We start from the raw sequence: 14,694 nt of genomic DNA on the forward strand, positions 1-14,694 counted from the left end.
CAGGAAATCATGTAATATCTTATGCAATACACAATTATCAAACAGTATTAATACCAGGCACAGAGCCATTAAAATAAATATACAATACCTGAAAATTGACCACACATGATTGTTACATTTTCAGTTAAACTTCAATTAAAACTACGGTAAGAATTACCTTCAACTAAAATTAGCTAGACATGATTATTCTCATTTTACAATATATGGGAATAAATTATATACCAAAAAATCTTGATGATTTTAACCAATCTACATAGCATATTGCTGAATTCAAGGAATAAAGGCAAAGAGAAGACAACTATTTACAGTGCCAAAAACCAAGTGACAGATGCAATTACCAAATATTCCTCAAATAAAACTACTGGAGCCTTGTGGTTAAGGATGTACATTCATTAGTGAGAAATACCAAACCAAAATTACTTTGATTCCTCAGCCAGGCGTGATGGCTCATGCCTGTAATCCCAAAGGCGGGCGGACTGCCTGAGCTCAGGAGTTCAAGCCTGGTGAAACTCTGTCTCTACTAAACACACAAAAATTAGGTGGGCATAGTGGTGGGCGCCTATAGTCCCAGCTACTTGGGAGACTGAAGCAGGACAATCTCTTGAACCCGGGAGGTAGAGGTTGCACCAAGCTGAGATTGTACCACTGCACTGCAGCCTGGGCGACAGAACAAGACTCTGTCTCAAAAAAAAAAACAAAGTTACTTTGATTCCTTTCATCTACCATTCCCAGAAACCAGTATTTTATTTACCAGGCAAAAACCAGATTATAGGAATAGCTGACTACATAGTTCTCTCCCATTATTCTAGATTATTATGCCTGACTATAAGCTAAAAAAAAAAAGGAAAAAAAAGGAAACTTACGGCTGGGTATAGCGGCTCATGCCTGTAATTCTAACACTTTGGGAGGCCAAGGCGGGTGGACTGCCTGAGCTCAGGAGTTCGAAACCAGCCTGGGCAACACGGTGAAACCCCATCTCTATTAAAATAACAAAAAATTAGCCGAGCATGACGGCATGTGCCTTAGTCCCAGTTACTGAGGAGGCTGAGGCAACAGAATTGCTTGAACCTGGGAGACAGAGGTTGCGGTGAGCTGAGATTGCGCCACGCTCCAGCCTGGGCGACAGAGCAAGACTCTGTCACCAGAAAAAAAAAAAAAAGGAAACTTATAACACAGAAGACACATGGGTTTATAAAAATAAAGGTCACAAGGAACCAAATATAACCATAAGAATGTAATTTTTAAAAAAAATTTTAAAGAGCAAAAAAAAATTTAATTTTCAAAAACACTTTAGCAGTTTTTACAGTACTTGTAATTTATTCTAAGATTATCCTTACCTTGTTTTAATACAGCATCAGGCTTTGGTGCAGTGTCACTAGTAATTTCATGGACATCTTTTCTTGGAACTGAAGTACTATATATTATTTTTCATTACAAAAGAAGAAAAAAACCCAAAATATGACTAAGATTAATTAAGAATCCAGATGATTACATATCACAGAAAGATACTGAAAATATGAGAATGTTGACATTTACAATAAAAGTGATTGCACACAGAGTAGCAAGTCAAAAATAACATAAAAGACAGGATGTTAAAATATGTAATCATCTACAGAAGGATCCTACCATAAGAGATACTTTATAAACACCAATGTGTTCCCAAATACCAGAGTCCCCTGCCTAAATGCAACACTGAAAATTATTTTGATTTTTTTTATTGTTGTTTTTTTGGTTTTTTTTTTGAGACAGGGTCTCACTCTGTCATCCAGACTAGAGTGCAGTGGCACAATCTTGGCTCACCACAACCTCTACTTCCACCTCCCAGGCTCAAGCGGATTCTCCTGCCTCAGCCTCCTGAGTAGCTGGGATTACAGGCACATGCCACTACCACCCAACTAATTTTTGTATTTTTAGTAAAGACAGGGTTTCACCATGTTGGACAGGTTGGTCTTGAACTCCTGACCTCAACTGATCCACCCACCTTGGCCTCCCAAAGTGCTGGGATGATAGGCATGAGCCACCATGCCCAGCCAAAAATGATTTATGGCAATATAATGATAAAATATTTGGGGCCAGGCATGGTGATTCATGCCTGTAATCCCAACACTTTGGGAGGTCAAGGTGGGAGGACTGCTTCATGCCAAAGTTCAAGACCAGGATGGGTAACATAGTGAGACCCAGTCTCCACAGACAAACTAAAAAAGTAAGAAAAGAATTAGCCAGGAGTGGTGGCATGTGCCTGTAGTCCCAGCTACTCGGGAGGCTGAGGCAGGGAGCTGAGCTGGAAACCCAGTGCAGGGTTACAGTAAGCTATGATCGTGCCACTGCACTCTAGAGTAGGCAACAGAGCAAGATCTCATCTCTTAAAAAAAAGGTTGAGCTGGGTGCAGTGGTTCACACCTGTAAACCCAGCACTTTGGGAAACCGAGGCGGGTGGATCACATGGGGTCAGGAGCTCAAAATACAAAAATACAAAATTAGCTGGGCATGGTTGGTGCATGCCTGTACTCCCACCTACTCGAGAAGTTGAGGTACGAGAATCGCTTGAAAGAGGCAGAGGTTGCAGTGAGCTGAGATTGTGCCATTGCACTCCAGCCTGGGCAACAAGAGTGAAACTCCGTTATCAAAAAAAGTAAATAAAATAAAATAAATAAATAAAGGCTGGACACAGTGGCTCACAACTGTAATCCCATCACTTTGGGGTGCCAAAGTGGGCAGATCACTTGAGCTCAGGAGTTCAAGAACAGCCTAGGCAAAATGGCAAAAAAAAACCTACAAAAATTTGCCGAGCATGGTGGCACACACCTGTAGTTCTAGCTACTTGGGAGGCTGCCAGAATACTACAGTTGCAGTTGCCATACTGTACATCAGATCCTGTACGTTTTATTCATCTTACAAATAAAAGTTTGTGTCCTTTTACTAACGTTTTCCCATTTTCCCTACCCCCCAATAATTTAATATCAAGTCAGTATTCAATTTCAGTGCTCAAATTCCTCCGATTATCTCAATTTTGTTAAAGTGGGTTCTACATATTGTTTTTTATTGTTGCTGTTGTTTTGAGATGGAGTCTTGTTCTTGTCGCCCAGGCTAGAGCACAGTGGCATTATTTCTGCTCACTGCACCCTCCATCTCCCAGGTTCAAGTGATTTTCCTGCCTCAGACTCCTGAGTAGCTGGGATTACAGGTGCCCACCACCATGCCTGGCTAATTTTGTATTTTTAGTAGAGACAGAGTTTCGCCATGTTGGCCAGGCTGGTCTGGAACTCCTGACCTCATGATCCGCCTGCTCAGGCCTCCCAAAGTGCTGGGATTACAGGCATGAGCCACCGTGCCCAGCCTACATACTGTTTTTGAAGCTAACTTTTCAGACTGGGTGCAGAGGCTCATGGCTGTAATCTCAGCACTTTGGGAGGCCAGGACATGTGGATCGCTTGAGCTGAGGAGTTCGAGACCAGCCTAGCCAACATGGTGAAACCCTATCACTACAAAAAAATACAAAAATAGCCAGGTGTAGTCCCAGCTACTCAAGAGAAGTTGAGGTGAAGGATCACCTGAGCCCAAAGGGTCATGGCTGCAGTGAGCCGTGATCATGTCACTGCACTCCAGCCTGGGTGAAAGAGTAAGACCCTCACCAAAAAAATAAATAAATAAATAAAATTAATTAATTAAAGATAAAAATACCTTTCCTGAACTTGAAAATTCAAACACCAAATCTTAAAACATAACGACCTTTTCAAGGTATTTACACCCAATATAATTCTGTATAAAATATCTGGCTTCTCTAGTCATATAATTCTTAAAGAAAAATAAATCATTTTTTTAACCCTTACCATCCATATACAAGTAACCCATTTTAATCCTCAGACTACTGAAAAAGTTGAATATTATCTAACAGGTATCACTACAACCATTAGACATAACTAGTAGAAGAATCAGAAATTCCTAATTAGACCATCAAGAACAAACCCTAAGGAAATAATGTCAATAAATACATCAATAGGCCGGGCGCAATGGCTCACGCCTATAATCCCAGCACTTTGGGAGGCTGAGGTGGGCAGATCACGAGGTCAGGAGTTCGAGACCAGCCTGGACAATACAGTGAAACCCCATCTCTACTAAAAACATAAAAATTAGCCAGGTGTGGTGGCATGCGCCTGTAGTCCCAGTTACTCAGGAGGCTGAGGCAGGAGAATAGCTTGAACCCAGGAGGCGGAGGTTGCAGTGAGTGGAAATTGCACCACTGCACTCCAGCCTAGGTGTCAGAGTGAGACTCCGTTTCAAAAAAACAAAACAAAACAAAAAAATCAATAAAGTAATAAATATGCTAGATATCGCAAATCTGCCTCAAATAACCAGCGATTATGTGGACAAATGTTGACAAATTAGACAGTACTGAGTGTCTAGTTTGGAAAAGATTGCCAAAATGAGCAAGGAAAAACATACTACAAGACAACAACACATTAAGATAATATGAAGAACAGTCACTCTGAAACATTCTATATGATAAAAAATAAAAGCCTAAGGTAACTAATCAATCATTTAACATCCTAATTTAAAATAACAGCATATATTTATAAACTGGTTTTTCAAACCAAGTAAATTATACTTACAATTTTCCATCTTTGAAAGATCGAACAAGAATATTGTCCTTTTTTACAGCAATCTCATCACTACAATCAGGACAAACCACCTTTTAAGAAAAAGGGTGAAGCTATTATAACTAAAAGAACTCATAGTTATGTAAGTACCTACTATTTAAATCCTTTTAAAAAGTGTAAGCTTGAAGTTGAAAAACTAATTTTAGTTTGAGGGTAAACAGGTACACACATATGGGAGCACACACAAGTAATTTTAAATTGGTATCCTACATCCTTCCAGCTGCCTGGATAATCTAGACTTTTTTTTTTGGCACAGACATAGCATTGAAAGCAAAAGTACAGCTATGACTAGGATGAAGCTGTGGACGAAGTTCTAGTCAGAAATAGAAAAAAGATAGAGCTAGATCCTTATCTGAAGGGATACATCATGGCTAAGAGAAAAACAATGGTCCAGAATTTCCAGAGCCTTGTAGGCCATATTAATTCTTAGGATAACATCTAACATCTTTGTTGAAAGAATCTGAAACCAGACAATGTCATAATAGATTTTCCTTTTAAAAATCTACTTTGGCTGCTATGAAGAAAATGGACCATGCAAAGGCAACTGTGCAAAGAGACTAAGCTATTGTGATCATCTGAGTGAGAGGTAGTGGCTTGGATGTAAAGTGGTGGCAATGGGAAATTAAAGGGATGAGAAATATCCAAGATAATAAGGGAAGTAGAAAGATGAACAAGAAGAGGACACTTAGTTTTCTGCCTTGTGCAAATAGGTAGATGATAGGGTTATTCACTGTGAAAGAAAAACAACAAAAACGGGCCAAGTTTGTGCAAGAGGGAAGGGATAAGAAGAGGAGTTTTGGGACTATTAAGTTTTAGGTGGCTAAAAGACATTCAAATGAAGATAGTGAACAGAAAAATCAGGTCTGGAGCAGAGCATAGAGGACTGGACTCAAGGATATTAATTTGAGAGTCCACAGACTGAATATCAGGGTCTAAAACTTGGGGCTTGTGAGCCAAATCCACTCATTACTTTTCTCTGATGAGCTAAGGATTTTGAAAACTGCACATGTGATAGCTTTGGCCAGTGATGACACTGGTGTATGAGTAAGTGGGCTCACTGTCCAGTTCTACCACAGGAATGACAACACGCATTTTATCCCATTCACTCATGTATGTTATTTTCTTGGTCACTTTGATTATCTCTTTGTTATCTCTGCAACTGAAGCTTTAAAAGGGGATGAGATCACCCTAAAGAAAATACAGCGACACATTCTGAATCCTGAATTACAGCTTGAAAGGGTGATTAGAAGTGGAGAACTTGGTGAAAAAAACTGAAAAGCAGAACTGCATCAGCCATGGAATCTAAGATTTCCCCCTCTTAAAATGAAATTGGATAATAAAATAAAAAATTGAGACTGGAGAATAAGTCTCAGTTAGGATTAAACAATACTACTTGTATTAATAAGCTCAGCACAGTCCTAGTCAGGGTAAATACTCAGTGCATGGTAGTTATTTATAAAATGTTCCTGGGACTATGCAGTTGTTTCCTTTTTCTTTTTCTTTTTTTTTTTTTGAGACAAGGTCTCACTCTGTGCAGTGGCATGATCACGACTCAATGCAAACTCAACCTCCCAGGGTTCAATCGATCCTCCCACCTCAGTCTCCCAAGTAGCTGGGACTATAGGCACAGGCCACCAAACCCAGTTAACTATTTTCTTAGGATGTTATTAAAACACTTTGAATTTACTCGATTTATAAAAATAATTTAAAAATTAGAAACACAAATATTATTTTGTGATTATATCAAGATTGGTCAATTTAGAACATAATTTTTCAGTCTAGTTACCAAAAATTATCCATCACTGTCCAATGGATCTCAATTTTGAGAGGGGATAACATACATCAATAATTCTAAGAATTTAAAAACAAAAATGAAATAGTTGACTAAACAGATTATTAACCTTTCAATATTAAAAATCCTTAGATATTTTTATTTTCATCAAAGAAATTATTTAGTGATTATGGTGTGAGAAGCTTAAAGTAATAACACAAAACACTAACATTAAAAAATTTAATGTTCCTATTGAGAAAAAGACTTAGAAAACAGTTGTGTGTGTGTGTGTGTGTGTGTGTGTGTTTGAGATGGGGTCTTGCTGTCACTTAGGCCGGAGTGCTATGGCATGGTCTCAGCTCACTGCAACCTCCACCTCCCATGTTCAAGCAATTCTCCTGCCTCAGCCTCCCAAGTAGCTGGGATTACAGGTGCCCGCCACCATGCTCGGCTAATTTTTGTACTTTAGTAAAGACAGGGTTTCACCATATTTGCCAGGCTGGTCTCGAACTCCTGACATCAAGTAATCAGCCTGCCTCGGCCTCCCAAAGTGCTGGGATTACAGGCGTGAGCTGCCGCACCTGGCCCGCAAAACAGTTTTATAAAATATAAAACTTGCTCTGTCACCCAGGTTGGAATGCAGTAGTGTGATCTCAGATCACTGCAGCCTCTGCCTCCCAGGTTCAAGCGATTCTCCTGCCTCAGCCTCCAAAGTAGCGGGGACTACAAGCACGTGCCACCATGCCCTGCAAATTTTTGTATTTTTAGTAGAGAAGGGGTTTCACTATGTTGGCCAGGCTGGTCTTGAACTCCTGACCTCAGGTGATCTGCCTGCCTCGGTCTCCCAAAGTGCTGGGACTGCAGGTGTGAGCCACCGCAGCTGGCCTTAAAACATACTTTCAAAAGAAATTCTCACAAAGAATCCTAGGGCTTTAGGAAGAAATAAATAATTGCATACACAGACGCTTTTTTTCAGCTTAATAATTAACCCAAAGTGGCAACTTACTTAACTCTGCTAATACTCAGTTTCCTTATCTCCAAATGGGGATAAATAATAATACCTATTTCATAATAAGTGCTAGCACACTCCCCGTACATACAGGTATCCACTGAATGTTGGATGGATACACACGAAGGTACAAAGGTATAATAAAATATTTATATTTATTAAAACAAATAATTGTCCTCATTTTTCATTATCACTACAAGAGCTGACATTTACTGGATACTTAATTTGTGCCCAACACTGAACTAAGCAGTGGAGATAAAGAAATAAAACATGTTCACTAAAAAGGGTAAATGGACATCACAAGTAGAAAACAGTACAAACAAAGATAGCTCTGTTTCTTTTTCATCTGAGAACATGGTTACCTAGTTTAGCATAAAAACTACAAATATACAAAAGAGTTTATATATATTATGGACATAAGTTTTCATACAAATACATATAAACAAAGAATAGTGTTTTAATCCCATTTCTAAGTTTCTGCAATTGTTAGTCAATGAGCAGGAAAATGAGAGAATGAGAATAAAGAGTTAGCAGATTCTCAACCACAAATTGTTGAGAAAAGTTTATTAATCATCACCGGGCGCTGTGGCTCACGCGTGTAATCCCAACACTTTGGGAAGCTGAGGCGGGCAGATCACCTGAGGTCAGGAGTTGGAGACAAGCCTGACCAACCTGGAGAAACCCCGTCTCTACTAAAAATACAAAATTAGCCAGGCGTGGTGGCTTGTAATACCAGCTACTCGGGAAGGCTGAGGCTGGAGAACCACTTGAACCTGGGAGGCAGAGGTTGCAGTGAGCTGAGATTACGCCATTGCACTCTAGCCTGGACAACAAGAAAGAAACTCCATCTCAAAAGAAAAAAAAAAAGAAAAGTTTATTGATCACAAGAACAAAAAACCTCTACATCACTAAATGAGTCTATTCTGGTAAAATATTTTGAACAGAACTTGGTATATGATAAATGCATACTTAACAAGTATCTGTTAGTCTTGAGAACATAAAAATTTTATTAAATGTCATTAACAGAAGGGAAAAAAGCATTAGAGGATAATTTGGCTAATTATTTGTAGTAAGGAAGTGAGAACATACAAAACAGAGACAGAGAATAATTTTTGACCCATTCTGTCTCTCGATATTTGAGAACAAATTAGTTGTCAGACAAGAGGAGAACAGTACTTTCAAAGTGTCTTTGTTTATCAGTGGATCTTAAGTTTATAGCTTATTAAATATAAAGTTGGGGGAGGACATATTTGTAAAAGATGCGGGCTGGCCTCAGTAGCCACCATCTGTAATTCTAGCACTCTGAGAGGCCAAGGTGGGAGGGTCACTTGAATCCAGGAGTTCAAGATTAGCCTAGGCAGCATAGGGAGACCTCGTATTTACAAAAGTATTTAAAAATTAGCCAGGGGGCTGGGCGCGGTGGCTCAAGCCTGTAATCCCAGCACTTTGGGAGGCCGAGACGGGTGGATCACAAGGTCAGGAGATCGAGACCATCCTGGCTAACACGGTGAAACCCCGTCTCTACTAAAAATACAAAAAACTAGCCGGGCGAGGTGGCGGGCGCCTGTAGTCCCAGCTACTCCGGAGGCTGAGGCAGGAGAATGGCGGGAACCCTGGAGGCGGAGCTTGCAGTGAGCTGAGATCCGGCCACTGCACTCCAGCCCGGGCTACAGAGCAAAAACTCCGTCTCAAAAAAAAAAAAAAAAAATTAGCCAGGTGTGGTGGTGTCCACCTGTAGTGTGAGCTACTCAGGAGGCTGAGGTGGGAGAACTGCTTGAGCCCAGGAGGTCAAGGCCGCAGTGAGCCAGGATCGCACCACTGCACTCTAACCTGGGTAACGGAGTAAGCCTCTGTCTCCACGAAAAACAAAAAAGTGGATCTCACTGTTTAATACAAATGACTCAATAGTCTTCAGATAAAATCATCATAGGACAATTCAGACATATCAAAATTTTAAAGAGTTCAAGATAATTCTTTCTTTGTTTCTTTTCTTTTTTTTTTGAGAGGGAGTCTTGCTCTGTCGCCCACACTGGAGTGCAGTGGCGTGATCTTGGCTCACTGCAACCTCCACCTCCTGGGTTCAAGCGATTCTCCTGCCTCAGCCTCCTGAGTAGCTGGGATTACAGGCATGTACCACCACATCCAGCTAATTCTTTTGTATTTTTAGTAGAGACGGGGTTTTCCCTGTTGGCCAGGCTGGTCTCGAACCCTGACCTCAGGGGATCTGCCCACTGTGGCCTCCCAAAGTGCTAGGATTACAGGTGTCAGCCACCGCACCCTAGCCAAGATAATTCTTTTTTTTTTTTTTTTGAGACGAGTCTGGCCTCTGTCACCCAGGCTGGAGTGCAGTGGTGGGATCTCAGCTCACTGCAAGCTCCGCCTCCCCGGGTTCACACCATCTCCTGCCTCAGCCTTCCCGAGAAGGCTGGGACTACAGCGCCTCAGCCACCTCACCAGCTAGTTTTTGTATTTTTAGTAGAGACGGGGTTTCACTCCATGATAGCTGTGGGATGGTCTCCCGGGATCTCCTGACCTCGTGGATCCTCCCAGGCCCAAGCCTCCCAAAGCTGGGATTGCAGGCTTGCGCCACCGCTACCGCCTAAGATAAATTTTTAAGCATATTGATTTTTTTTTTTTTTTTTTTTTGAGACGGAGTCTCGCCTGTCAGCCCCATGGGTTGGAGTGCAGTGAGCCATCTCGCTCACTGCAAGCCTCACCTGGACCACTTATTCTTCCTGCCTCATCTCGGTGCAGCTGGGACTACAGGCTCACCACCACTCGGCTAGTTTTTTGTATTTTAGTAAGGACTGGTTTCTCACCCATGTTAGCTAGGATGGTCTCGATCTCCTGACCTCGTGATCCACCCGCCTCGGCCTCCCAAAGTGCTGGGATTACAGGCTTGAGCCACCGCGCCCGGCCAAGACATATTGATTATTAACTTCAGTCTCCTACTTGAAATTTAAAAGCTTAAGTGACTTATCCAATTATATCCTGTCCAGAAAAAAATGCATTCTTATTGCCACAGAATTAAATCTTCATTAAAGTATGATATAGAGCTAATTATTAATTGAACCTCTATTTACTTTAAGAGCTACAAATTATTTTGTCTACCAAAAGATTATTTGAAAAGCAGCCTAGTTATGTCTGTGAAAGATGTTAGTATATGTTCCCTTCGTAAAAGTCAAAGAAAATGCTCTATACATGGCCCTTTCAACTTGCTAAAGAAGCTAGTGGTTATGAAAAACAGAGAGATAAAAAACTCAAAAGGCTTTCTGTCATCTGTCTCAACAGTTTGAAATACAGGAACTTGGGACAATCACGAGGATACTCCTGATAATAAATCCTGAGTACCTCCTCAGAATCACAACAAGGCAATGTGAGAAAACAAGGGAAAAATGCAAAATATTTAACATGGAATCTAAGGAGTTGCAATCTTTTGGAGAGAAAAACATTAAAAAGTAGGTAGAATTAAAAATCTACTGTAGAGAAAATTGAAGAGTGGAGTAACATATAACTGCAGTCATGATTATATAGGGAGTACCCAAAAGGCAAGATTAAGATCAAGGATGGAAACACCCTGACTCATTAAGTATGAAGAAAATGTCTAGTTATCCTTGTCAACCAATAAAGATTCTGTTGTTCTTTTGCAATCTAGACCTACATGGACTTAGGAGCTTTAAAAGTTTGTATCATGAATTTTCTACAAAGAGAGAGAGAGAGAGAGAGAGAGAGAGAGAGAGAATTAAACTTCCACACGGCTAAACCTCTAAGATTATCAAGATTTTGCCTTTCCTGAATGGCTTCAAGAGTTCTTTGTATTCAAAGACAACATTAAAAGTAAGCTTAGTGTGAACTAAATAACGCTAAAAACATTTCCTCATTTTGTACCTATGAAAAACATTAGTAAGAAAATTGTTTTCTTCATAAACTTATATAGTTTGAAATTAAACTCTTTTATAGTGAAGCTACTCACCAATGCAGGAAACCACAGTGCTTTCTTTTTATCCAAACTAATGTAATCTACACATACAACTTTGCCTAGTAGCTCATCAATCTGTTTCCTATCATCCTCATCTTCATCACTGGAGGATGATGAAGACTCTTCCTCTGGTCTAAGGAGAGAAAAAAATAAAATATTTCCATTTATCCTCACAAATAAGCATGCCAATGATGAATATAGGTATTCCCAAACTCTTAACTACATTTCCTAAGACCTGCAAAATGGCTAATTTAAATCTTAAATCATTTTCTAAATTTCTAAAAAAGTAACAGCAAGAGTTTATCATGAGAGGAAAGCACACCATTTTCCTAAAAAAATTTCTGGTTTATTTAGTGCTACTGTGAAAAACTGAAGAGGAAGATCAGGACAAATAACTGGTTCCCAAATCCTCAAAAAGGCGGAAGCCCCATATTAAACATCCCAGTACTATACTAAAATATATACAATCCCAATATCAAATTAAAGGAATTCTGGAGATAGTAATTCTACATCTCTAGTACAAAGTTAATTTTAAAAGGTAGGAGAGCAGACCTTTATTAACTGAGGTTAGGGTGGGAAGAGGAGGCAATCTGAAAAGAGATCACCACTGCTCTCCATAACAACAAATGGATAAGCTTCTTTTGTATGATGTTAAGCACTTTCAAAATTAAAAGAAAAACAGAAAGTCCTTTCAGTAACATTAAATATTAGACTAGTAAATTAGAAAGACAACTGTCAGAAGAAAAAGTATCTGAAACCATCAATTTGACGTCTAAGAAAAGTGTAGTAAAAAGAAAAACAAAACAAAAAGCTATTCCAATTTGAATCTGATTCTAATAAAGAATCAGCACCAAAGAAAATGCCCAGAATGAGTCAAGACTAGGAAATGTTTGATGGACAATAACATATGCCCTTTTTAGAATGGCTATTATTGAACACCTACAAAGATAAAAGTGTTTTTCAGATAGTTTGCAATGATCAATTTCACTAACCAAAAAAGGAAAACTGACAAACTATTAAAAAAAACTTCAGACATGATTTACCTATTTTGTACACTATCTAGTTATACTCTCAATTTGTCTTTGATGCCTTTCCAAAAGTATGAAAGTAATTGTCATGTCTTTATATTTATATATTCCAATATAAATGTAAACAAAGTGAAAACTACTTTTTTCTTTTTTGAGATGGAGTCTAGCTCTGTCGCCAGGCTGGAGTGCAGTGGTGCCATCTCAGCTCACTGCAATCTCTGCCTCCTGGGTTCAAGCGATTCTCCTGCCTCAGCCTCCTGAGTAGCTGGGACTACAGGAGACCGCCACCATGCCCAGCTAATTTTTGTATTTTTAGTAGAGAAGGGGTTTCACCATGTCGGCCAGGATAGTCTCCATCTCCTGACCTCGTGATCCACCCACCTTACCTCCCAAAGTTCTGGAAATACAGGCGTGAGTTACCCCACCTGGCCAAAAAAGTAAAAACTATTATAATAATATTAAGCTTTTTAAAGTGACATGGGGAATACCACCCCCTTGATTTCAATGATCAGTCAAATAACAAAAATTGTTCCCTGGCAGAAACAAAGCAAATCTTCAAAGCTTGCTATTGAATATAAGTATTGTACTTTGGCTGGGAGTATTGTACTCCCAGCACTCTGGGAGGCCGAGGCGGGTGGATCACCTGAGTTAGGAGTTTGAGACCAGTCTGGCCAAAATGGTGAAACCTTGTCTCTACTAAAAATACAACAATTAGCCAGGCGTGGTGTCGGGCGCCTGTAATCCCAGCCACTCCGGATCGAAGGCTGAGGCAGGAGAATTGCCTGAACCTGGGAGGGGAAGGTTGCGGTGAGCCGGGTGACAGAGTGAGACTCCGTCTCAAAAAAAAAAAAAAAAAAAAAAAAGATGTATTGTACTTCAATGGCACTTAAAGAAGGTCAATCTCTCCTTAGAAAGTAGGTAACAATAGGAAAACTCAACTACCTTTATACTAGTGGAGCATAAGACCCTACACATAGACATACAGCTTAGGACAGTAATGACAGTCCTCACAAGTCTGATTTCTACTTGATTTAGAAGAGCTTAAGAGTAGTGACTTTTTTAACTTTCTAATGACTACAGAATACAACCAAGCTTAAAATCGTAATTATTGCTTTTTCAAAGTAGCCACAGAAGACTCATTCAGCTAGAGGTTTATGAACACTCTATTGTAAGTTAGCAGCTAGAAAGCTACAATGTCAGAGATAACATATATCAAAATCTGTAAAACATTGGGAAAAGGGGGCTTTATTTGACTAACAAAGTTATCTGCATCATTTTTACAAATTGTAACTTTTCTTAAGACTTAACAAGTGTTAAGACTTCAGATTTCACAGTATATCAAAAAGAAAAACAAAACACTTTTGTTCAGCTAGCTGAAACATCTATCCACCTTACACATAAAATCGCAAAGTTCCTATCTAAAATCATCCCCTCTTTTAGACTAGATGCCACTTCCCCCTCACCTACTCAAGACTTTGTTCCACCTTATTCAAATTTACAACCCCTGCCCATCTACCTCTTTTCATCTTGCTCTTCTTATTACCACAGCATTCACTTTTATTATACTATATAATTTACTTATTTATGTTTATTCTTCCACAACAAGTATGTGAACCCAATGTTTAATTCACTATCTCCTCCCCTGAGAGAATGTAAGCTCTAAGTTGAAGATTTTTAAAGTAATTTTTTTGTTTATTGACATATCTCAAGTACCTGAACAATGCTTGGCACAGTATAGATACTCAACAAACACTTGTTCATAAAATAAAGTAAAAATACTTATTTTTTTTACTATGGTATTTGATTTTTTTCTAAAATCACAAAATGTATACAATCAGTGTAAACCATACTATTATACATGAAGCTCTTTAACTTTTCCTTTTAGAGGAGCTTAGCCAGAAAACTGTTTACACAGACAGGTACTCAATAAACTAATAAACTAAAATTAATGAGCATCCAAAATATTTTACAGGAGCAAAGACAGAGCAAGCAGAGTGTCTGCTTGATTTTTATTCATTTCTGACATTGCTATTTCTTTGGTGACAAGGTATTTGTAGAGCCACAACAAAATAATGCACTGTCTCTATGAAATAAAATCTGATGATATCACTAGAAATAAAGTTAATTACACAGAAATTTTTACCATAATATTCTAACAGCCAATCACTTAAAACTGATCACACTCACTATTAACTCTAATTAGTTGTAAATCAAGAAAGACGAACTTTAGACAAGACATGGGCCAAGGA

At 39.2% G+C, this 14,694-nt stretch overlaps 1 protein-coding gene across 4 annotated transcripts in view; it reads right to left on the reverse strand.

Annotated features, from left to right (window-relative positions):
• The window catches only part of ARID4B (AT-rich interaction domain 4B), a 164,108-nt gene that overhangs the window by 64,819 nt on the left and 84,595 nt on the right, over positions 1 to 14,694 (reverse strand). For all 4 annotated transcript variants that reach the window (XM_031659592.1, XM_021931540.2, XM_031659585.1 and 1 more), the window contains exons 8-10: positions 11,412 to 11,550; positions 4,611 to 4,690; positions 1,338 to 1,414 (exon numbers count right to left, since the gene is read on the reverse strand). In XM_031659592.1, the coding sequence (XP_031515452.1) occupies positions 1,338 to 1,414; positions 4,611 to 4,690; positions 11,412 to 11,550 (296 nt within the window). The remainder of the gene's footprint in view (positions 1 to 1,337; positions 1,415 to 4,610; positions 4,691 to 11,411; positions 11,551 to 14,694) is intronic.

The sequence above is a fragment of the Papio anubis genome, chromosome 1 (genome assembly GCF_008728515.1).
Source record: "Papio anubis isolate 15944 chromosome 1, Panubis1.0, whole genome shotgun sequence".
In the NCBI taxonomy this organism is placed as follows: Eukaryota; Metazoa; Chordata; class Mammalia; order Primates; family Cercopithecidae; genus Papio; species Papio anubis.